General features: G+C 45.7%; 1 protein-coding gene across 2 annotated transcripts in view; it reads left to right on the top strand.

The window, feature by feature from the left end:
- The window catches only part of LOC142490356 (cyclic nucleotide-binding domain-containing protein 2-like), a 318,494-nt gene that overhangs the window by 239,172 nt on the left and 54,777 nt on the right, over positions 1-24,545 (top strand). For both annotated transcript variants that reach the window (XM_075592538.1, XM_075592537.1), the window contains one exon: positions 6,507-6,734. In XM_075592538.1, coding sequence (XP_075448653.1) covers positions 6,507-6,734 — 228 coding nt within the window. The remainder of the gene's footprint in view (positions 1-6,506; positions 6,735-24,545) is intronic.

Genomic DNA, 24,545 nt, shown 5'->3' with positions numbered 1-24,545 from the left:
ACCCCCTAAGGTGTACTAAGGTCTGGCTACGTGTCTGAGTGTGGTGCATACCTGCTGGCAACAGGAGGGCCTGAGTCTCCCACGATGACATGGGGGGTGTAAGGACCAGGTTTCTGGGGTGAATGCCTCTGTTCTTTACACAGTAGTGCAACACCTCCATCTCTGTGAAGCCCCAGGGATGTGGGGTGGAACACTTACAGAGAACTTCCCACACAGGGATGAGAGATTCCAGTCTCAGACAGTCTTTTGTAAAATCAGCAGCAGCTCTCTTTATTACACACAGCAGCAGAGTAGCAGCAACAACAGCAACACGCTGACAATCAGGTACAGGGGTCTTCTCTTTGTCCCCAGATTGCTCACCCTCAGGATGGTATCTGGGTCTCTGTGTCCCTGCCACCACCCCAGGCCACGGGCACCCAAGGTGGGGCTAGCTCTTCCCTCACCCCCTATGCAGGGTGAGAGGCATTGGTCCATCTCCCTACTCTGTAGTTCTATCAGCCCTACTCATAGACTGCGCCTTCTCCTCCTCCAAACTGCAAGCTCAGTAACACTGGGCCAGCCAGTGTTACTGTCAGGGTCGCCTAGACCTCCTGCCTAGCCATACTGTAGTTCTTCTTTGTCCACCGGGTGTGCTGCTGCCTTCTGTGTGTTCTAGGGTTCCTCTGTCTGTCTGTCTTCTTGTTGCTCCTGTCTCTGTCCTTTATAGCTTCTGCTTCCTGGTTGGTTCAATTGCCTTTGTTTTGAGTCAGACTCCTATTCACATGCCTCTGTCTTTGATCCTGATCATTTCCTGTATTGATTCTGCTCTTAGTAAAGGCCCTTGCTGGTAATCTGGCTTGTCCCTGTTTGTTCCCCGGTCTCTGTCCCTGCTCACCGGTCTCAGTCCCTGCTCCCAGACCTGTTCCTGCACCCCTGTCCTTTTCCAGTCTCCTCGTTGCCGACCTCTGCTTGTTACCCGACTTCGCTATCTGCCGCCTGCCTCGGACCCCTGCTTCTTACCCGACTTCGCTATCTGCCGCCTGCCTCGGACCTCTGATTGTGACCCCAACTACGCCCCTGCTGTTCCGGCCACCGAGATCCTACCCGCCACAGGAGTCTCCCGTGACAGTTACACTCTCTGCAGACTTACTAACACTTCTCACTTTGAACTCTGACAACTCAGAACTGACACACTAAATAGGCTGTGCACTGCCCTTTATGATGTCAGCAGACCCCTCCCCTGTGTCTCTTGCCTTAGCCACAGAGTCAGGTGGTCTACCTCCACCACTCAGAGCAGCGCTTGAAGTGGGGGGAACCCATGATAAATACTGGCAGCCTGCCCTTACCAGGGTTTATACCAGTAGGAGAGAAGACATATAGCCCCATTTCTTACCAGGGCTACACTCTCCCTCAGGTGGAATCCAATGGTCCCCACTTGGACCTAAATTTGCAGTACCATCCTGCAGGCGAACAATCTGGAAATAGAAACACATTTGATTAGTGTACATAACATCAGAATGTCCCACCCGGATGGCGAATTAATACAGGGGTACCTCCCAACATGGAGAACCCAACTAATAATAATGGCGAGGTTCAGGTTTCCTAACTTCCCTCCCATTGTGGTCCACAACCTTAATGTAATAGGGCTGTACCGACCCATACTCTGGCCTATACACCACACTATTCATGTAAATACTTCTCCAGACACTCCAGGCTCGTATGACATTGCATATCTTGTCTTCATTATGATAGGCAGCCCTACCAAACTTAGTCCGAAGGTACTCCATGACCGCTTACCGGAGCCAGGTATCTCTCTGCTCCTCTATTTCTTGCATAATAGGTTCAGGTACATAGGGGAAATCATAGCCATGGGATTGCCTGTATCTGGCCACTATGGCCCTGTCTGCTCTACTGAGTTTGGTCAGCTTACGGTCTCCTGCCCCCAAAACTGAGGCTCCTCTGGGGAAACATCATCATACAAAATGGTGGGGCCTTTGGGAAGGATTATCTTCTGCTCAATTTCCCTGTAACGGTTCTCTAATTCATCGGCAACCTCCTGGGGAGAAAAGGTGCCTACAGCCCACCAATGGTCAACTATATTATTTTTAATGAGTAGGAACCGAGTACGGTCCATACCCTTGTGGTACCCTGTGAACAGAGGTGCCCACCACTTATCTTGGTGCTCGTATCCGGATACTACACTCCTATCTGTATCCGACTCTACTTGTGAGGACACAACTGACGTTACGACCTCCGTGGAGTGTGAGCCTTTGCATCGACCGCTTATCACATTGGTGTAAATCGTTGGGTTCATTTTATGGACTACCGGACTCACGGGACCCGCTTCTGCAGTAGTATTGGACCCTCGGGCCCTACCTCTAGGTACAGGAGAAAATGCAACAGGGTTAGGTACACGTATCACACTAGAATATGGTATCTCCCCATCCGACCCATCATCACTCAGTTCCCAATCCGTACAATATTTGGGATTCTTGGTTAACTTATCCCTGCTAGGACCCGGTGTCATGACACGTGACGGGGCAGGGGCAGTGGCCGGTGCAATGGCACCAGGGGCAGGGATTGGGGAATCGGCAATGTCCTGCAAAGAGTCTCTTTGGCGGGCAATGCTATGACCAGTGGGCATCCTTTGACTTGCCCGTTCCGCCGTGCTTCGTGCTCCTCTGGTAATGCCTTGGGCCTTGAGGGTCATAAGCGCTGCTGCCATGGCCGCTCTCCTCTTTGAAGAGAACAACGCTTCCGGGCCTCTGCGCCAGTCGGACCCGGATGTGACATCATCGCTGATGGCCGTGGAATCTCCATCCACTCCGTGGTCTCGCACCGGAAGTGTGTCGAGGACCGGAAGGGGCGGTGGTGGACCATCCGGATTGCGGACGGGCAGGTAGGTTTGGATCTCGCTGTGATTGGAGAATAACATCACTCCAAAGCCTGAAGTTTTCCCTGCTATCCAAGCTGTCTCTTGTTGCCCTTTTTTTCTAAAATCCTGTGAGTAGTCTGCACATAGGAGCCAAGAATTCTACAGAGTTTACTTACTATATTTTATTGTCTGCACTTAGATTGTTTTGCTTTGTTTCCCTTTATGCTCCCCCTGGACAGCGAATCCATTTCCACAATTTGGGGACCAGAGGAAACAGGCCCTACCAGATGGGTCTGAGCAGGGGGTTATAATTCATATATATATTTTTTCACGTATTTGCTCTATTATTATTCACTGTTCACTATTGAGTTATTTATTATCACTATATTTTAAGTGGTCACTAATAGTGTTAGCGCCTGTTTTTTCACCGTCACACATCACATGAGTATTCAGATACTACATACAATTTTGGAAGATATATGTTTTTTACTACTAATGAGACCACCCAGGTTTAAAAGTACAATACAATACTGATGGCATCCAATTTTTACATAATCACTAATTGATCTTTCTGCTGTCACAGTCCGTGATCATCTGTCACCTTTTATTGGTATAAAGTAGTAGCTCATGTTTGTATAAAATGGTAAAAGACCAACATTATTTCTCTTCCTGGAAAGTTTGTGGTATACAGAATATTAAATAAATATTCCATTGAGTTGAAACTTTGTTCCAATTTGTATTATGTCACATATGTGAATTAAAAAAAGTACAGTTTCTCTTGCACTCTGAAAGATATAATATCTTGGAGTCTGTACATGGGAATGAAATTACTTTTTTTTTTTAAAGATGTGTTAAGTTATAGCAGTACAAGCATAGTTTTAATTGCAATATAGAGAATGTGGTGGAACTCATTTTTGTAGCACAAACAGTAAATTGTATGAAAGACAATACAATGTATTGAAAGTATATCATATGTGTTAGTTCAGTGAAGAGATCCCGGTGCAGAAAATTACATTCTAAAATTATATTTATGCTTCAATAAATCAAGCAAAGAAACATTGTAACATTAATGGTAGCCTAGAGCACTTAGCTGGAGGGTATAATCCTCTCTATTTCTCTTATTGGAAAGGGTAGTTGATTCATGGAATAGTCTCCCAGCAGATGTGGGGGAGCAAACATAATGAGGGAATTTGAAATGGCTACAGAATCCTAAATCTGAAACAAATGAAGGATTTAAAAAGGTTTGAAATTCCACAACAGATGGAAAAAAGGGCACATTAGATGGGCCAAGTTGTTCAGTTCTCCATTTTTATGTTCCTAATAAATGTAACAACTTCCTGCTCCTGGTATGCTAGCCTCTACTTGTAAGAGAGTCTTCTCTTGGGATAAGGGCTGCTGGAGACCTACTGACAAGATTGCAACTGTGTTTTAGAACCTCATGTGCTGGCTGTAGCGAGTGCTCATCACAAACAGGACAGGACCGCAAGGCTGAGGTGGGGATGTTTGAATACACCGACCAACAACCGCACAACCGTGTCCGGATTGCAGAGTCGTAGTCATGTAGCCGGGTCAGGGTAGAAGAAGTTAGAATGGTCGTGATACTCGCCGTGGTCTGGGGTTGAGGAAGTCAGATGGTCGTGGTGCGTAGCCGGGGTCCAGGAATATAGAAGATCGGAGTCCAAATACAAGCCGAGGTCAAGGGTCAGAGAAGGCAGAGGTCCAGGGACAAGCAAGGTTCAGGTACAACAAAAAAGCAGCAGGCAGGAATCAAAAGACAAGGCAAACAGGTTGCTTGAGGCAAGCACAGGTACAACACTAAGATTATGCTCAGCGAACTTGGAGGAAAGCTGGCTGAGCATATAAGGGAGTGACAGCCAATAACAGGGCTGCACCAGGCTGTGAGGGAAGAATAATCAGATGTATTCTGTCCACTGGTAAGCAGGGGCATAGTATACCACAGGTGTGGAGTAATTGGAGGTAATCGTGTTAACCCCGTGCGTATCCCTGGCAACACGGTGCCGGTGCGTAGGTGTGTGCTTCTCCGTTGCATCATGGGACACATCATGGGGGCGGGACTTAAACCCAATCCATGTGGTGACTTTATGCCTGGCCGTGCGGCGCCTGTGCGCAACCTCAGTTCGAGGCGCGTCACCTGTCTCGTCATGGGGCGCATCATGGGGGCGGGACTGAAGCCAAATCCTTACACTGGCATAGTCTGGTTTACCCTGAGCTAGTCTCTAATACTGAGACTAATTCTAGCCGGCCCTTCTAACTGATGTGTAACAATGTTGTTTATGCATTAAGCCCAGTTCTAGTTGGAATATGTCTAAGCTCTAGGTATTTTTATCTTGTACTTCCTAATTACTATATAATCATTAGAAAACAGACATACATGTTTCTCCCTATGTTGTATAAGTACACATTGTTGACAGAAATATGGTCTGTACCCTTTACTGGGATATCAATTATATTCTTATCCAAAGATACTTACTTTTCCCTGACAAGGGCATACACACATTACTCTCCATCTCCACCATAATTCACAGTATTACATAAATGCCTAAGAAAGAAGAATCTGTAAAAAAATAAATAAATTATATATATATATATATATACATTATATATCATTGAAGTATTTAAAATATCAGCACCAGACAGAGTATAAGCAAAAAAAAGGGTTGTTATTGACCCATAACACACGGCTAACCGACATTTTGGAACCCTGAAGAAGGTCCCTTTGGGGACCAAAATGTTGGATAACCGTGTGTTATGGCTCAATAAACACCCCTTGAATTGCTCATACTCTGTCCGGTGCTGACACTGTATTTTGTATAATTCAGTTTTCTTTTTCCTGTTTGATACCCCTTTTATCTAGCATGAACACCCTATTTACGACACTCAGTACAGAGTGCAGCCATCTCTTAAGCATACTTGTGTATACACACACACACACACACACACACACACACACACACACACACACACACACACACACACACACACACACACACACACACACACACACACACACACACACACACACACACACTATATTTACAGTATATACTGTACACACACATTTGTATATAGAATAGCCTGTTGTGGCACACTAATGTTGAGCTGCATCATTAGCCAGTATCACAGTGTTTGGAAGGTACAATTATACCCCTCTAGGGGGTTTATTTAGAAAGCTTTGAAGCAGTCATTCACTGTCTGTGAATGGCTGCTCCAGAGCTTATTTATTTATAAAATATTTTACCAGGAAGTAATACATTGAGAGTTACCGCTCGTTTTCAAGTATGTCCTGGGCACAGAGTTAAGACAAATAATACATGGTTACAAATACAGTTACATAAATGAACAGGGTATACATTATATACAATACATTGCATGCACAGTTAAAGATAATATATATTATGGGCGTATGAAACAGTTACAGACCAGATTAAAATGTGTGACAGCCTTAGATTTGAAAGAACTTAAACTGGTGGATGTGAGAGTCTCTGGTAGGTTGTTCCAGTTTTGGGGTGCACGGTTATTGAATAAACCCCTATGTATCATAAAATCATGGTGGAAGACCAAATCTCCTTTCTAAAACCTTTTTTTTTTCAAAATCCCAAATCTGGAGCTTACTATATTATTGTCCTTACAGAAAAATGAACCAGAAAATGAGGATTCTTCATGTAATTTTATTGAAGAGGAATACCTGTTGCCAGTCTTACAGATGGATAGAAAACTGAATGAGAAAACCGGAACAAATGCAAAGCCCAAAGGATTTGTGGCACCAACAGACCAGTCAGGATTTTCCAAGATATCAGGAAATGGAAAAACTTCGCAAATATTTATTCATATCCAAACTCTCAGAGCCGGGGACATATTTGTAAGTATCATTATACAGATGGTGATGTACAGATGTAGCAGCTGTTAATTCTTCCAGTGGCGTGTTGCAGCGGGACACTCACAACGCCTCTTCAGGAGCAATTCCCATACGAAGTGCATTAGCAGCATACCAAAAAAGGTGGGGCTAGTGGGAAATAGGGGCAGGGCTAACACGCCAGCAGGTTCAATACATCTGTATCAAATAACGTATAGGAGTTGTCATTTGCTATCCTTACCATTGCAATCAGGGTCGCAGACAGATTTCCCGGGACCCAGGACTAAAGTTACAGCATCGGAAACTTGGCGTGGGGCAGACAGTCATTGAGGGAGAGAGGCCCGATGCTGGGGGAGAGCCGGGGCCCAGCGGCAACTGGTTTGTCCAGCTGTCGGGCTCCGGATACTTGTCCCGGCTCTCCCCCCCTGTCGGCGGCCCTGATTGCAATCACATACTGTACCTACATTCTCTTTGCTCTTATATTCATGAAATAACAGATGTGACAGAAGCTAATACAGTAAAAGAGTTCAAACCTACTTGTGATGGATGCAAGGATATCTTAAATATGAATGAAAGTGAAGCACCTAATTGAGTGTGAATTAATTTCACAACAGATAAAATCAATGGGTGCCAAATGGTTCTTATATGCAATCAAATTATATGTTCAGAAACACAGAGACATATTTACTATGTTAATTTATTTCCTGTGCAGATTTTCTTACATCATCACAGCAAATTAACTGACATATTTAGGCAGACTACAATTTGTGTTCTACTTATCCAAACCATCATTTTTGCCAGTAGTTTAAAACCTTGGGAAGTTTGCATTCATATGTAAATAAGCTTACTGTGATTAAAATAGTGTTTGCATGATCTTGTATTAATGAATTATTATTGTGTTAAAATATTACACATCCTTAAAATGTATGTTGCTTTTCCTATGGAGCAACTAATAAACTTAAGAATAGAGCCACAGGTTCCCCTTAGCTACAGTAGATGGGGTGTGTGTGAGAGACCATGGGGCATACAGTGTGTAGGTTAATAGAATTGATATGATGCCGTGTTCCTAAATGGACTCCTTAAAATATATCTTTTATCGAGTTATTTAAAATATATATAGCTACAAGAAAATGCACCAATGTGAGGAAAATTGATTAGAGAGAGTGCAGCTGTGTCACACCTGTTGTAACTACCTGGCTACACCAGAAATAGTGGTATGTTTGTGGTCACAGAGTAACTCTCTCATCAACTAGTAACAATCAATTGGAATGATATAGTGTTATATCTAGTAATAATTTGCTCCCAACCATGGCAATCAATTAAAATATATACATATATGGACAAGTACCTTAACGTGTACCAAATAAAATAACCGCAGAAACGCTAATTGTGGAAGTAAAACGTGCTTAGAGGGCTGTGAATTGCTGTGTTACAATACAGCTTGTTACATCTAAATCTCTGTATGGCACAAAATAGATGTAAGCTAACAATAATTAAAGGTACATGTAGGAACTAAAGTCATTAATTTATAAAACACGTTTAATAAGAGGGCAAAATCCCTGCATGTACCATTAATTATTGTTAGCTTACATCTATGTTGTGTCATGTGGAGATTTACAGTAGATGTAATAGGCTGTATTTTAACACAGAACTTCACATGATATTCACTAAACTCCAATACCTAGCCAGATATGAATAAGCTTTCCGCGCTCGAGCTGTCCAATGAAGTGGGTCCCCCCTTGTTGCTAACCGTGTGGAAGCGCCTCCACAAAAACGCTCCTAAAGGGGGCTCCAGAAGGAGTCTCCAAAGACAGAAGAAAAATGCACAAAGAGCGCACCAGAGGTTAAAGACCAAACATTAAAAATAAATAATGTAGCCCTCCTACCCCCACCCTAAGTGAGATCTAGGTGGGCAGGTGTATCTGACTACGGACCAGGGTGGTGCTCTACCTGGTTTGTAACTAGGAGAGCCGAGCTTCCGCCACGGGGAACCTGGGGCAATACAATACTATGGATAACTACTTACAATGGGTGCAGCGCCTCCACCTGCGATGGCTCCCACCAGAGGGGGAGTAGTTCCTCGCAGGACATTCAATAACCACATACAACGGAATTGATAATGACTAATACCTTTACTACCGGCATAGCATGAATACAACATCAACACATAGGCGTCACGGCGGACGCTACCGCTAACTTGCACCACGGCGGGTGCCCACACTTTAGGCGCCACGGCGGACACTACCACCTTCCCAGAGTGATCCCACCCCGTGTCCAGTGCACCAACCCAATGTCTCGCACACCCAGAACCTGTACCAATATGTGTGTGTGACTGCGCAGTCACTATTTCTGTTGATAGGCCTTGTTGGTGCACATGAGGGTGTAGGTTACCTGCCCGGGCTCCAGCCACGGGTGCCGCTATATCACTGGGGTTGGATCCGCCGGGATATCCTCCTACGCGTGGGGTGAATTCCAGCGCGGATAATATCACCGTACAGCTCCGCACCATCTCTACCTTAGTTAGAGTCTGTCTGCTGCCAGCAGGCCGCAGTCACGCTAGCTGAGCCTCCGTGGAGATAGTCCTGCTCCCTCTTAGCAATCCGAGCAATGGCCGTGATACACTCCTAGCAAATATATAATGGGGCAGGGTCCCTAACCTAGGGCCTGTCCCTATAATACTCAGCTGGGATGACTCAGGGCTATCTGGGGCCTAGGGGACTTGCTGGCCTAGTGCAGAGAGTCACAGACCCCTGCACCCTACCTCCTTCCCCTAGCAGCTCCAGTCACCAACTGCTTTTCTCTGTCTGCTTTGTGCTGCCAGACTCACAGCTCTGCCTCTGACTACCGCAACAATGTTGCAGACCTCCAGGTGCCTCTTACTGACAGAGGCAGCACAGCAACAGGAACTCACTCTAACAACTAACAACGCGCGCTCGCATACCAGAAGGAGGGGGTGAGTGCGCAAGGGGGGGAACTTGGCTACATCCTCCCCCTGGTGAAACCATCAACGTCCCCGCTTGAACTACCCCATGCATAACAATATTATATAATAAAAATACAGTGTTAAAATACAACTTAACGATCACTCTAAACGAGATTGTACAGTTCAACAAACATATTTATAACTGAGGCTAGCTTGGCTTTAGCTTGCTGCTGAGACTCATAGTGAGGTGCCCCTAATGAATCATAAGCCACTCTAGTGGGAGGGCGTCTCACTCGCTGGCTCCTGCGAGTCTCAGTCTCCATTTCTTCATCTTGGGATAGACCATCATAGGCTTGAGGCCTAGACTCTCTGGCAGAGGGTGAACCAGTTTGGGGAAAGTCTCTTTGTAACTGAACACTGTCTCTTTGGGGCACAAAACTCGGAGTGGTAGGATCTAACGGTTGGTTACTTGGTGATAATCCTGATGAAGGTACTTGCATAGCAGGCCCATTACCCGTTGCTCCTTCGGGAGGTGCCCACCAATCTCGGTTGGATGTTCCCTCCAAAGGATCTTGAATTATTTCATCTGTGGGCCCTGAATTCTCGGTAGACTCTTCAGGCTCACTGTCGTTTATTACTGTTTCTGTTTCGGGTTCACTTTCTCCCAGTTGTGGGATAGGTAACAAGTGGTTTCGGTGCCAGACTTTTACCCTGCCATTCACGTCACGTATGCGATAAACAGGGAGGCCCGGCATTTGGGACTCTACTTGAAAAGGCCCCTCTCTCCAGCGATCAGCTAACTTGTGCTTGCCGGGAATCCCTAAGTTGCGTAGGAGAACTGCGTCTCCCGGTTGGAGCTCTCTATAGCGTACTTTGTGGTCGTACCTTCTTTTATTATTGGCATTCAGTCTAGCGGTGGCTCTTTCGGCTAACTGATAGGCACGTGCAGACTGTCCTGGAGTCTCTGCACATATCGATAATGAGCCATGTTGGGTACCCCGTCGGTAGATACCCGTAGGCGGATGTCGATTGGCAGTCTGGCTTCTCTCCCGAACATCATGAAGTATGGGGTGTACCCTGTGGACTCGTGCCTAGTGCAATTGTAGGCATGCACCAAGGCCTCAACATGTTTACTCCATTCTCCTTTTTGGGAATCTTTCAGAGTGCCTAGCATGTCCAGCAATGTCCGATTAAATCTTTCAGGGAGCGCATCTCCCTCTGGATGGTAGGGAGTAGTCCTTGACTTTTGAATATTCAACAGTGTTAGCAACTCTTTGATCAGCTTGCTCTCAATATCCCGTCCCTGGTCAGAGTGCATCCTGCTGGGCAGACCATAATGCACAAAATACTTCTCCCATAGCACTTTAGCCACTGTGGTAGCCTTCTGGTCCTTCGTGGGAAAGGCTTGAGCGTATCGAGTGTAGTGATCTGTCACTACTAGCACATTTCCTATACCCTTTGAATCTGGCTGTATGCACAAAAAGTCCATACAAACTAAATCCATAGGCCCGGAGCTTTTGAGATGGCCCATTGGGGCAGCACGGGTGGGAAGTGTCTTCCTTTGAATGCACCGTAGACATTTCCTGCAATGTTGTTCAATTGACTCCCGCATTCTAGGCCAGAAGAACCGGTCTCGCACTAAACCCAAGGTCTTATCCACCCCCAAATGTCCATGATCATCATGTAGTGATCTTAAAACGAGACCTTGCATATGCCGGGGTAGAAATAGTTGTCGACGGTCAGGATGATTGTGGAATTGAACAACCCTATAGAGTAGGCCGTTATCCATCTCAAACTTATCCCATTCTCTCATGAGGAGGCTCACATCATTGGGAGGAGCCCGTTTCACCAGTGAAGAGTCATTTTTGTGCAGAGCCTCTCGGACAGCCTTAGCCGCAGGATCATGTGTCTGTGCTAGTACCAGTTCCTTCACCGTGAAGATAACGTCTTGAGTTAGACCCATGCCATCGGGGTGGCAGTAAGCTTCTGGAAGGGCTTGAGGTCGACACCCTAAAGAATCCGCTACTCGTAGCTCGGAGAATGCCACTCGATCGTTTACAATAGCAGCAGTGGAACACATAGCTCTCATTCCTGGTCCTGGAATTTCTTCCCAAGGGCCATCGTCGGCGGTCTCACCCAGTCCCGATCTCCTAGATAGAGCATCGGCCCCTATATTGAGAGGTCCAGGCTTATATTTCAAAGAAAACTGGTAATTGGCGAGGGTGGCCAACCATCTATGACCGGTCGCATCTAACTTGGCCGTGGTTTGTACATAGGTCAGCGGATTGTTGTCTGTTCAGACCTCGAAGGTGACCCCATATAGGTAGTCATGTAGTTTGTCAGATATGGCCCATTTGAGGGCGAGGAACTCCAATTTGTGAACTGGATAGTTCTTTTCACTGGGAGTCAAACTTCTACTTGCATATGCCACAGGACGAAGCCCAGTGGGGTACTTCTGGTGTAGCACGGCTCCCAATCCGTGGAGGCTGGCATCCACGTGCAGAATGTAAGGCTTCTCCGGGTCAGCATAGGCTAGAACGGGAGCCTCGGTTAGACTATTCTTCAGCCCCTTAAATGCTTCTTCACAAGCGGACGTCCACCGATCCCCGAAGGGGGTCCTTGGGGTGGTCTTCTTCTGCTTGGGTTCCTCTGGATAGACCTTCAGCAGATTGTTCAGCACAGCCGCCTTCTTGGAGTATCCGTCCACAAACCGTCTGCAGTATCCACAGAACCCGAGAAATGACCTCAGCTCCATCACATTCTCTGGTCTTGGCCAATTCACCACCGCCTCCACCTTGCCCGGGTCGGTGGCCACTCCATCTGCGGACACTATATGACCCACATAAGTGACCGATGTTCGACAGAAGCGGCACTTATCCAAGGAGAGCTTCAGGCCTTCTTTCCCTAAGCGATCCAGCACTTTCATCAGTCTAGTCTCATGTTCTTCGAGTGTGGTTCCGAACACAATTATGTCGTCTAGGTATACCAGACACTCACGAGGACACATATCTCCAATCGTCTTCTCCATAAGCCGTTGGAAAGTGGCTGGAGCACCGCAGATACCTTGAGGCATCCGGGTGAACTGATAAAATCCCAGAGGACAGACGAACGCCGTCTTCTCTTGATCAGCTGGGCTCATTGGAACCTGGTAATACCCAGATCGAAGGTCCAACACGCTAAACCACTGGCTTCCGGACAGTGCGCTGAGGATCTCCTCTATTCGTGGTAGCGTGTATTGGTCAGGCACAGTACGTCTGTTCAATGTTCTGTAGTCCACGCACAATCGAACAGACCCATTTTTCTTTCGTACCACCACAATCGGTGAGGCATAGGGACTTCGAGATTCGGTCACTATACCGGCCGTTTCCATCTCGTTCAGGACACCATGCACATCCTCCACATCTCTGGGAGCTATACGGCGAGACCTTTCCCTAAATGGCGTGTCATCATTCAGACGAATCGTGTGCTGAGCGTTTCTGCTGCATCCCACGTCCATCTCACTAGTAGAGAAGACATCTCGTCTCTCTCTCAACTGAGCACGTAGCTTCTCCTTCCATTCTTCCTCCAGGGGAGACTCTCCGAAGTCGAATTGTAGTGCCTCGGGCTCTTCTCCCACACGGGCAGTGTGAACGGTCACTGTGTCGTCCACAGGATCCACAGGATAAATTCTACCCAGCCTTTGTCCTACTTCAAGCGGCACGGTATGTAGAGACATGTTCTGGATAGACACGGTAATCTTCCTGGGGACATTAGATGGCCAATCCCGTACTTCAGGTATCATTCGGTCTCCCCAATGACTCTCAGACTCGGGAAGAGTCTCCAGCGAAAAGTATCTGTCGCTTTCGTGCCGACTGGGGTACTTGATCAGCGCGGTCACATGCCTCACTCCCCCTGGTGGAATCTCCAATAACCGTCGCTCTTGATTAAAGATTTCGCCATACTCTTCTTCATATGCCACTCTATAGCATTCTTCCCGTAGGCCAGGGGCTATTTTCAGGGATGACAATGGTAGCTCGCCGGCTTCCTGCAGGAATGAGCGAATCACCGACCTCACAATATCTGCATTCGTGCCCAATATGATGGGGGCACTGGGATGTTCTCGAGCCTCCGGGCAGACCAAGGCTTCCACCAGCATGGGATGTGACTTGTTAGTGTTCAACTGCAAGATATCCAGCTTGACCGCCACTATTCCGTCTATGGGGTAATCATCTTTACTCAGTCCCCACAACTTCATCTTTTCGGCTGACTGCAAAGGAAGATGGCTGAGGTGCTGGTCGTAGAATGGACGGTAGATGATGGTCACTTGTGACCCAGTGTCCAGAAGTGCTGAAGAGTAGATCCCCTCCACGACGACTCTTATTACAGCGGTGGGCCCTACTCGGCAGTAAGCATCTGGTTGGGGCGTCTCCTCTATTGGAGGCCTCCCCGACTCTTCGGCAATATCCTCGGGTACGGTTGATAAGGACGAGATTGCCTTCCGCACGGTTACGGTGTAGGTCTGGGCCTTAGTGGGTCTTTTGGGGTGCGAACAGCTCCTTGCAACATGGCCCTTCTCGTAACAGTTGAAGCAACGGAAGTCTGGGCGGGGACCCGGACTGTCAGGTGACCTAGGAGCGGACCCAGGCACCTCCGGGGTGGCCGTATCCTTACCGCTCTTGCTTCCCTTTGCTTTGGGCATTGTTGCTTCCTTGGTCTCCTCCTTGCGAGGGTCTTTGGCCTTCTTGGGCGTATGCAACCTAGTATAGGCCTCATGACTCTTCACCTCATCCAGTAGGTCTTCTAGAGTAGGCGGGTCCCCCTTCTGTAGCGCGCATCTGATCATTACTACGATATGGTGAGTGGGTATGGCTCCCCGCAGGAATTGAGTGCGCCTATACTCATTCACTTCTGAGGCCTTGATGACTTGGCGGGAACGTAGATCCCACAAGAGCAATTGGATCCGTTGTATGAACTCTGATAGGTCTTCCCCCTCTTTCTGGCAGAGATTGTAATACTTAGTCCATAACTCCCTCACATCATCTTCCTTACCGTATACCCGGGTAAGAGACTCCATCATCTGGTGTGCGGTAACCTCAGTATGCTGATCTTTATACATCTTGATGGTAGTGGACGCAGGCGGGCGCAGGCACTCCATGATTCGTTGTCTTTTCACCTCATCAGGACAGGTCCACTCTTCCAGTACCTGTGAAGCATATTCCTTCCAAACATCAAAAGCCTCTTCACAAGTGGGGGTCGTTTTACCCCTGAGAAGAGTTTTAACTTGCGGTATGGCTGAGAGGAAGGGGATTCGTGTTTGGGCCCACCCAGTTGTTGGATGGCCTGGGCTAGTAATTGGATTTCTCCCATTCTACTGGGGCTGAGGTTGGGACTGGAGCTCCGTCTGCTGGAGCGACAATTAGCACAGGATAATACACTGGCCTCATCCCCGCATATACTTTCGGGTGGGGACAGGGACATGCACATACTAGTCTCTAGCAGGTCTGTACTGGGGCTACAGGGTTCGGGTTTTATCGGCATTTCAGGATATATAACAGGACACCCTGAGCTGAGGGCCCCGTGGAACCGCAAGTTGGATGGGCCTTGCTGTGGCGACAATTCACATCCCTCAGTGATTAATACGGTGCACCATGACCCGTCTGGGTCGGAGCGGTGACCCAAGATTCTGGCATCTTCTAAGCCTGGATACTGCATTAGGATTAAACATAGTTCATAGGATGAGGCATTGGCGGGAACTTGTCCTACAGCAAGGGTTTGTGAGGGCGGGACTTGCCTTTTTACCGCCCACGCGTACACCTCTTGGCTGGAAGGTAACGTGTAACCTAACGACATTTTCACTGAGTTCGGGCACCCCAGGTCTGAATCTCAGCAGCGCCTCCAAATGTAGCCCTCCTACCCCCACCCTAAGTGAGATCCAGGTGGGCAGGTGTATCTGACTACGGACCAAGGTGGTGCTGTATCTGGTTTGTAACTAGGAGAGCCGAGCTTCCGCCACGGGGAACCTGGGGCAATACAATACTATGGATAACTACTTACAATGGGTGCAGCGCCTCCACCTGCGATGGCTCCCACCAGAGGGGGAGTAGTTCCTCGCAGGACATTCAATAACCACATACAACGGAATTGATAATGACTAATACCTTTACTACTGGCATAGCATGAATACAACATCAACACATAGGCGTCACGGCGGACGCTACCGCTAACTTGCACCACGGCGGGTGCCTACACTTTAGGCGCCACGGCGGACACTACCACCTCCCCAGAGTGATCCCACCCCGTGTCCAGTGCACCAACCCAATGTCTCGCACACCCAGAACCTGTACCAATATGTGTGTGTGACTGCGCAGTCACTATGTCTGTTGATAGGCCTTGTTGGTGCACATGAGGGTGTAGGTTACCTGCCCGGGCTCCAGCCACGGGTGCCGCTATATCACTGGGGTTGGATCCGCCGGGATATCCTCCTACGCGTGGGGTGAATTCCAGCGCGGATAATATCACCGTACAGCTCCGCACCGTCTCTACCTTAGTTAGAGTCTGTCTGCTGCCAGCAGGCCGCAGTCACGCTAGCTGGGCCTCTGTGGAGATAGTCCTGCTCCCTCTTAGCAATCCGAGCAATGGCCGTGATACACTCCTAGCAAATATATAATGGGGCAGGGTCCCTAACCTAGGGCCTGTCCCTACAATACTCAGCTGGGATGACTCAGGGCTATCTGGGGCCTAGGGGACTTGCTGGCCTAGTGCAGAGAGTCACAGACCCCTGCACCCTACCTCCTTCCCCTAGCAGCTCCAGTCACCAACTGCTTTTCTCTGTCTGCTTTGTGCTGCCAGACTCACAGCTCTGCCTCTGACTACCGCAACAATGTTGCAGACCTCCAGGTGCCTCTTACTGACAGAGGCAGCACAGCAACAGGAACTCACTCTAACAATTAACAACGCGCGCTCGCATACTAGAAGGAGGGGGTGAGTGCGCAAGGGGGGGAACCTGGCTACAATAATATAATGTAAAACTGTGGTGCCAGAAATCTAAACAACACCTGCTATGTGAACAAATATGAATTTATTGATCAATAAGATATAATGATAAAAAAAGTGTCCACCATAGACCACAAAGCCACACAATACAAGCAGTACCTAGACCGCTAACATACACCTAATGTGGCCATGCACTGCACTGACATAGCTGACAATACATATACACACATACAAAAAGACCAGAAGGTCGCAGAATGAATACCCTGAAGGTAAAGTAGTTAGGATGTGACAGATACTGCTACCGGGTAAACGCTGAAGGGGGTGGGGGGTTGGCTCTTACCAGAGAAGCGCGAGCTGGAACCGCGCACTGATGCCAGAAGTCCGGACTGCACCAGTGGCGGAGATCTCACCACAGCGCGAGCTTCTTGGTTTCTGCCTCTACCCCAGCCAAAAAGCACACGCGTAGAGTGACCTCTCGTGATCTCTACGCGTTTCGCAACCACATGCTTCGTCAGGAGTAATGTATGAGGTCACCCACGCGTTTAAATACAATAATACAGCCAACCCCTAGGTTATCTCCTGAAGAAATCAGCTTAGTCTGAAGAAACGCGTACGGACGTGTTACTACTGTCATTTTACAAGTGCCCAGAATTAGTGCCAGTTGTGAGAGTGAGTTGTGAGTTGTGAGAGTTGTGAGAGTTGTGAGAGTGAAGACAGAGTGAAGACAGACCCTGTTCCTGTGTACTGGGACTCTATACCACAAAGGGAACTTACATACAAGAGACAGGAGTTGCCGGAGGAACCTCCAAGGTGTAACACCATTTAGAGAGGCGTGACGTCAGTCCGGAGCATACCCAGTGGAGCAGAGGCGCAGTGGTGGCAACACACGACGGGTCGGAGCATGAGTATTACTCATACAATGCTTTTTATATTTGGAATCTTGTGAGTTTTGAATCATGATGTCCATGTTTTATTAAATGTTATTTACGTTAATACACAAATATCGGGCGCTTTTTCTTCTTTTTTTCTGTATATATATATACAAAATATATATATAAAAATATAAGAAAAAAAAGCGCCAAATCCTAGTGCATTACTGTGCAAAATAGATATATTTAATTCCCAAAAATCTCAATAAAAATGAACTCACAAACATAAAACAATTAAAAGCATTGTATGAGTAATACTCATGCTCCTAGGCCATCCCCTGAAGAAGTCTGTTAATCAGATGAAACGCGTAGGGAAGGTGTGCAGTGGACTTTCCAACGCTTGCCATTGAACTGCTGAGAATCTGTACCGGTCCGGTATTTAGAACGGTTCCCGTGACGTCACCCGCTGGTCCGCGACTTCAACCGTCCCCGGTGGGAACTAAAGATCAACTGTTTGGTGTATACCGGGGGAGAGACCATCGTGGAGTGCCTGATACGTCAGTTCCTGCAGGCAGTGAACAACGGAGGCAGCAATCTGTTCCAGTGGAGTCACGGAGGGACTACAGCAGCAAAGCAGCGTTTCCTGGTCCTAGGAGCATGAGTATTACTCATACAATGCTTTTAATTGTTTTATGTTTGTGAGTTCATTTTTATTGAGATTTTTGGGAATTAAATATATCTATTTTGCACAGTAATGCACTAGGATTTGGCGCCTTTTTTTTTTTTTCTTATATTTTTCTATGCAGGTGGAGAGGGAGGTCGTTGTGCCCTTTTAAGAAGCTGCCTGTTGGTCCTAATAGTGCTACTGTCACTCCCCAATTATTGGACTCATTTGTTGGACTCTAGAGGACTATCTGCATTGTGCAGATTAAGGCAAAGTTCACAGCACCACACAACATTTTTTTGTATAATTGCATGTTTTTAGCTTTTTTTATATCAGACATTCACAGTGCATTTTTGGTATATTAATTAATTTCATTATTTAGGATATATTGTATTAGTATATTATTATATTAATTCATTAATATCATGTTGATGTATTTATGATTTATTACCAGTTCAATTAATTTTATATATCCTATATTTCTGGCTTTCCACACACGAGCGCAGACCCTTATTGTATATATATATATATATAAATAATCAGGAGAAAAAGAAGCGCCAGTTCCGTATGGTTGAATAATAAATATGTGTAAATTTTATTAAATGACCAGAATAGTCAAAAGGACTAGTAGTAAACTGGTGTGATTAAAAAGCAATAATATGTCTGGTACAGTACAAGCAGATCGCAGCAATTAGCAAGTGACATATGGAAGGGGATGTGGAGCAAGGAAGCAAGATATCATGGGGAAAAAAGGCCAACAGTGATGAATGTCAATGACAGTCCATATGGCTGATGATAGCCCAGTAAGGAACAGTAAACACCCACTAGAGAATGTCCCTTCCCAATGGTGATGTGGGTGTGCTGGTGACAGACCTGTTTCATCTGTTGAAGCACGGAATATACCTCCTCAGCGTGCGATCCGGTTAAACTGGTATTGTTCTGATGCTGAAAAATCAATTCCTTCCTGTGGCGCAAAATCACTTCTCACGTGTCAGACCTCAGTTTGAGATGAGGCTTCCTGCATCTGAGTCCTTGCAGCGGCACCGAATGTATATATGAAGACGGGTGCCTCTATCCCCAGATGTAAAGGAACAAGTGATCCTGGTTGCTTCCTGGTTGCTTCGCACAAAACGTGCCCGCGTCACTGCGTTGCTGCGCTGCTACGTGATGACATCCAACGCGTTTTGTCACTCTAGGTGACTTTCTCCATCAGTGCAGTGCCTCCATCCTGCAGGGTAGCTGCCGGAGGCAGATAATATTCCCTACAGGAACCCCCTTTTCCAGTAACAACACAGAGGAACACAGTGGAACGGTTCACCTTTAATTTGGCAGGCCAGGACCGGATTCCTTCTCTTGCAAGAGATGTACTCTTTTACACCTGACAAATCATGGTGCATCTTCCCTCGCATCTTGCATATGGTAATTTCCCCGACTAGGCCCCCCCAAGGGCTTGAAGCCCTTGAGGCTAGTCACCACCCCCTTACCCCCTGTTGGGGTAAGGCAGACACTGCCTCACTCTCTGGGGAGGATCGCTACAACCTGAATCATCTCTCTACATTTGGGTCAGGAGCCTCTTATATACCTGGGGAGGGATTAATAACCCTGCCCCAAACTGGGCAGGTTTTTAAAGAGGTTCCAGAGTCACACCACACTACGGGTGACCCATTAACACCCCAGGCATGACGCTCCCAACTGCCATCTATCCTGAACCTGGCAATGGCAACAAATTATCCAGTGTGCCAAAGGACACATCCTGGCCCATGTGAAAGGGATTTAACCCCAGCACTGCCTGCACTTACCAGGGCTTACAGTACATGCTAGGGACGGAGAACACATGGCCAGGGGCAATAGGACACACATATATATACAGTATGCTGTAGACCAGCAGTACTCTAGATTTTCTAGGGGAGAGCAGCAGTTATAGAGGTCCTGCGCTCTCCCCCCAGGCATTTAAATTGAATGCTGGGGAACCGCGCGAGGCCTCTATAATAAATTTAACTTCCCGCAACGTGTCATCCTGGTAACCCGGCATCAAATGATGCCACCGGGTCACGGGACATCACGTTACTATGGCGACGTGACGTCATATGACACTGCGCGTCATTTGACGACGGGGTCAAGTGGGGGTTGGGGCGCGAGGTACCGAGGTGAATAGGCAGGGGTGCACACGAAGAAAAGTTTGCGCACCCCTGCTGAAGACAATACAGAGTTAACATGCTCCACCCATAACTTGGTACAATAAGTAGACAGACACTGTCCCTGATCTGCGTGGCAGTAGAGGGCAGGAGAGATGGGATTGGATAGGAAAAGTGTGATGTCACAAGGAAAGAATGGAGCAGGAGGAGAAAGAGAGAGAAAAATCTGTTGCAATGACTGAGGGGAAAAGCGGCAGCAGATCTGAAGACATGCCAAACTGTTAGAAAGACGAAACCAGATAACAGACAGCCGGGAGACCTGTTCCTGCAATTCCAGGTACCAAGTGTGAACGCATACACGCACCCCACAAATATTACACCCATAAGAGGCCTGCAATACGAATACCCACCATCTTAAAATAAGAGCTCCAACGCCGTGCCGAAATTAATATTGGCCTATTTGGCTGCCACTATGGACAACAGCGCAGCTTCCTCATTTACTGTGTGTATGTGTACATATATATCATTTACTGTGTTTTATATATATATATATATATATATATATATATATATATATATATTTAATATAACACAGTAAATGAGGAAGCTGCGCTGTTGTCCGTATATATATATATATATATATATATATATATATATATATATATATATATATATATATATATATATAGTGTTTTTGATGTTGTTGTTTTTTTATCTCAAGAGTAGTGGCCACATGTTAAGGGGCAGGTTGCCGCAATCCATAAATCACTTGCTAATATATATATCGTCTAGTTTTTGTAGTCTGGTGAATCTGACTATGTTGTACAGTACAGTACAGTACTAAGCAAAGGAAAAAAAAATAAGTCGCTCTTCAAAGCAAATGACTGAGTGGTGGTGCTAAAATGAATACAATGAAAATAGTTACACATAAACACAATATTAGTGAAATGTGAATATAAATAATTTGCTACTAAAACCCCCCCAGAAATTAACTGCCTCCAAGTTCTTTATGGTGATGTCTTCGTGATATGGGGAGCGCAGAATCAAACCCAAAAGATAGAAAACATAGTGCAATATGTCCAAAATCAAGATTAGATACTCTGTGGTTACTCATATAATACCAAAACGCACATGGTCCCAGTATTAAAAAGGCAGTATGAATCAAACAGACAGGGATCAGCTCGACGCTGTCTCCTATCAGCTCCCTCTTGGTGAAGGTCAGTGTATCAGGTGTGGCTGGTATAAGGAACAGCAGGGCAACTCTCCCAGAGATAGAAAAATGCGCACAATAGTGCAGATGTTTTTCTGATTTTATAGATAAATTACAAAAGTATAAAATGTGTCCTCACATATTAAAACACTTAACAATGCGTAGAGTAGAGAATACACACTGCTCAAATCCCACAGTAGGTTTTAGATGTTGTTCTCACCGCTCCTTCAACCTGGTGTGACGCCGGCTCTCACTCCTCGTCACTTCCAGTATTGCGGTCACGATCTTCTAGTAAAGGATGATGGACTGAAGCCTCACGCTGATACATACAGAGAAATAAGAGGGGTTACAAATGTATCACTAGTATGTCAAGTACTTCATTGTTTCATTGGTCTTAAACTTATCTTCAAAAGGGACACACTAAAGAAAAAGATAAAAGCTAATCACCTCTGCTGAAGCATGGTGGCTCACTATTTACTGGTTAACGTCTTAGTTGCCGAAGTCCACAAAAAATGTAACCTCTATATGGCTATGTTGGGACCTAGCGTTTTTTAACTCTTAGTTAATGACATTTTCAGATATGCAAATAAGAATATTGCAAACTGATTATGAATGAATAAACAATCCAAAGTCAACATTGCAGTATTCTCAAAATAGCCACCGTAACCCAATTTTTGTATGCCAAATTTTAATGACTCAGAGATATACAGTAGTGCCTACCAAAAGGGTTTAATCATCCTAAAAGTAATTCCCACCATCTGATAGTATGCTTTTTACCATCTCTCTGCCATCTCTTTCTAATTGCTGCCAAAGCTGGAAGGACAACATATTGCTTTGAAATATGACAGTTGTGTGACTGGATAGCTGTCTCTCCCACTATTTTATGTCACCTGGTCTTCCACAACCTGCTTACTTCATTCGATAACCCCATCATACTGTAGCCCACTTCTTCAACAACACATGTATTCTAGATTACTTTTACTGGTGCCACTATGATACACCGCTTTTTGTTAAATCTACCACATTTACAGACCTTATGTTCTATATTTTCCCTCCAACTATTGTCTCTACTTGTTCTTCCCTATATATTATTTTTATGTATTTTAGCTTATTTACTCTTGATTCTTTATTCTGTCTCTCTTTGTTTGCTTTCTCTTCTTTTTTACTCTATCCACCTGTCATGATAATGCCATGAGATATTAGGTATTTTAATCCCTTTGGTGCTTAAGGGGTTATTGATCTACAGTCTGAGTTTAAAAATACAATATATATTGAACTTGTGACAGGTCCAGGCTTGTCAAGGGGGGTGCTGTGCTTCAAACCAAACTTAAATGGGGGTGGCCTGTCATGGAGAGCCCACTAAAAGTGACACGTGGGGTTTGGGGGGATAATAGACATTGATCAGATACTGGTCTGTTGGCTTCAAAGAAAGCTGGATGTTTGTTAGTGATTGCTAATACATTCCAGAGAGGGGTGACCCGCAGGTTATACTCTCATTGAGGGACTTTATTAAAAATGAGAATATCATGTAACGTCCTCTGCTGAACATGCTAAAAATTACATTTGTTTATCTGTGGTACTGAGTCGCACATAATGATTACAGACACGTCAGGTCTAGCAGGTACTAGGAGACAGATATTAATATTTTGCTTAAGTTTAGGATTAAAATGTTCATATCTACTCTCATTGTGTCCGCCATAAGTGCCTCAATGTATTGATGTGTCTCACGTTTGTGTAAGTATTACTGAAGTGAAGTTATGAGTACATTTTCAGAAGGAAAATTAGTTTAAAATGTCCTTTGGTGGGAGGTGTTTTACTCTGTCGTAAAACTGTAAATCTCACAGCTGATTTACGACAGGGGCTGGGTTTAGGTTGTGTTCAATGGAAAAGAATTGTATTTAAGTATGAGCAAGAATTATAATAATGATATGTCTACAGTGGTGTATCTGGGACCAGATACTGGATATCTCATCTCCTCTTACTTGTGACCTCTCTGGGCACAATTTATGGCATTTGGTAATGTATAGGGTTTTCTATCTTTGTTTATCCTTTTTGAATTGAAACTTCTATGCTGGCACCTACTGTGCCATATGAAAATTTCCCTTGGAGTAAATTGCTTTGTTGGTGATGGAAGTGACATCACTGCTGGCAGAAGAGGCCTCCCGCACTCTTCGCACCTGTGCAGTAGGCCCTGCCGAATGCTTAGCACCTGCGCAGTAGGTGCCGCCAAAGGCTTGGCACGCCTGCGCACTCCACCTCCGTTCTTCACCCTGATTTTGCAGTAGGTGTCGGCTGGGCAGAGCACACCTACATAGAGACACACAGACACACACAGAAACACACACACACACACACAGAGACAGAGAGATACACACACAGACTTCACAGTTACTATACATATAGAAGTGCAAATAGGTTAAAAAAATGTGCATTCTAAGTGAAACTTCTTTGCGTTTTGTCACTGAAATTGTGTTTTAATTTTTAATTAAAAACCTCACCATCACAAATACAATTTCTGTGACAAAACACAAAGAAGTTTCACTTAAAATACGTGTGCTTGGCACACACACATTTTTTTCTTTTAAGAAGCTGTTTTGCATTTTATTGTAACTGTATGTTTTTCATAATCTTTTTTCTGTAACCTAAGCACTGTATTTTTATATATATTAAAACATTTAATAAGTAATGCTTTGGGCTCTGAATGAACTTTTGCACACTCTGGAGAGAGTATTTACATTTTCAGTCAAATTTTGCTACAGCTGATTCTTGCGCGTTAGAGTGCATAGTTTTTTCTATAATACACAGGGACTTGAGGCCCTGGCAAATATTAATTTGACATCTTTAGTTTACATAACTATCCAAGGTAGTGGCAGTGGATAGATATGATTTGCAATTGAGTAGGGGTTAATATTAACTCACTGGAGATACCTTACATAGGCGAAAGGTGAGTTAGGTAGAGTAGCCGTGTGCATTAATCTTGGTTGCATATCTAAGGCACGTGCTAACCTGTGTGCTGTTCGTGGCGGTGGTATATTGGGACGGAT

The sequence above is a fragment of the Ascaphus truei genome, chromosome 3 (assembly GCF_040206685.1).
Source record: "Ascaphus truei isolate aAscTru1 chromosome 3, aAscTru1.hap1, whole genome shotgun sequence".
Classification (NCBI taxonomy): domain Eukaryota; kingdom Metazoa; phylum Chordata; class Amphibia; order Anura; family Ascaphidae; genus Ascaphus; species Ascaphus truei.
This window is presented reverse-complemented; position numbering and strand designations above follow the sequence as displayed.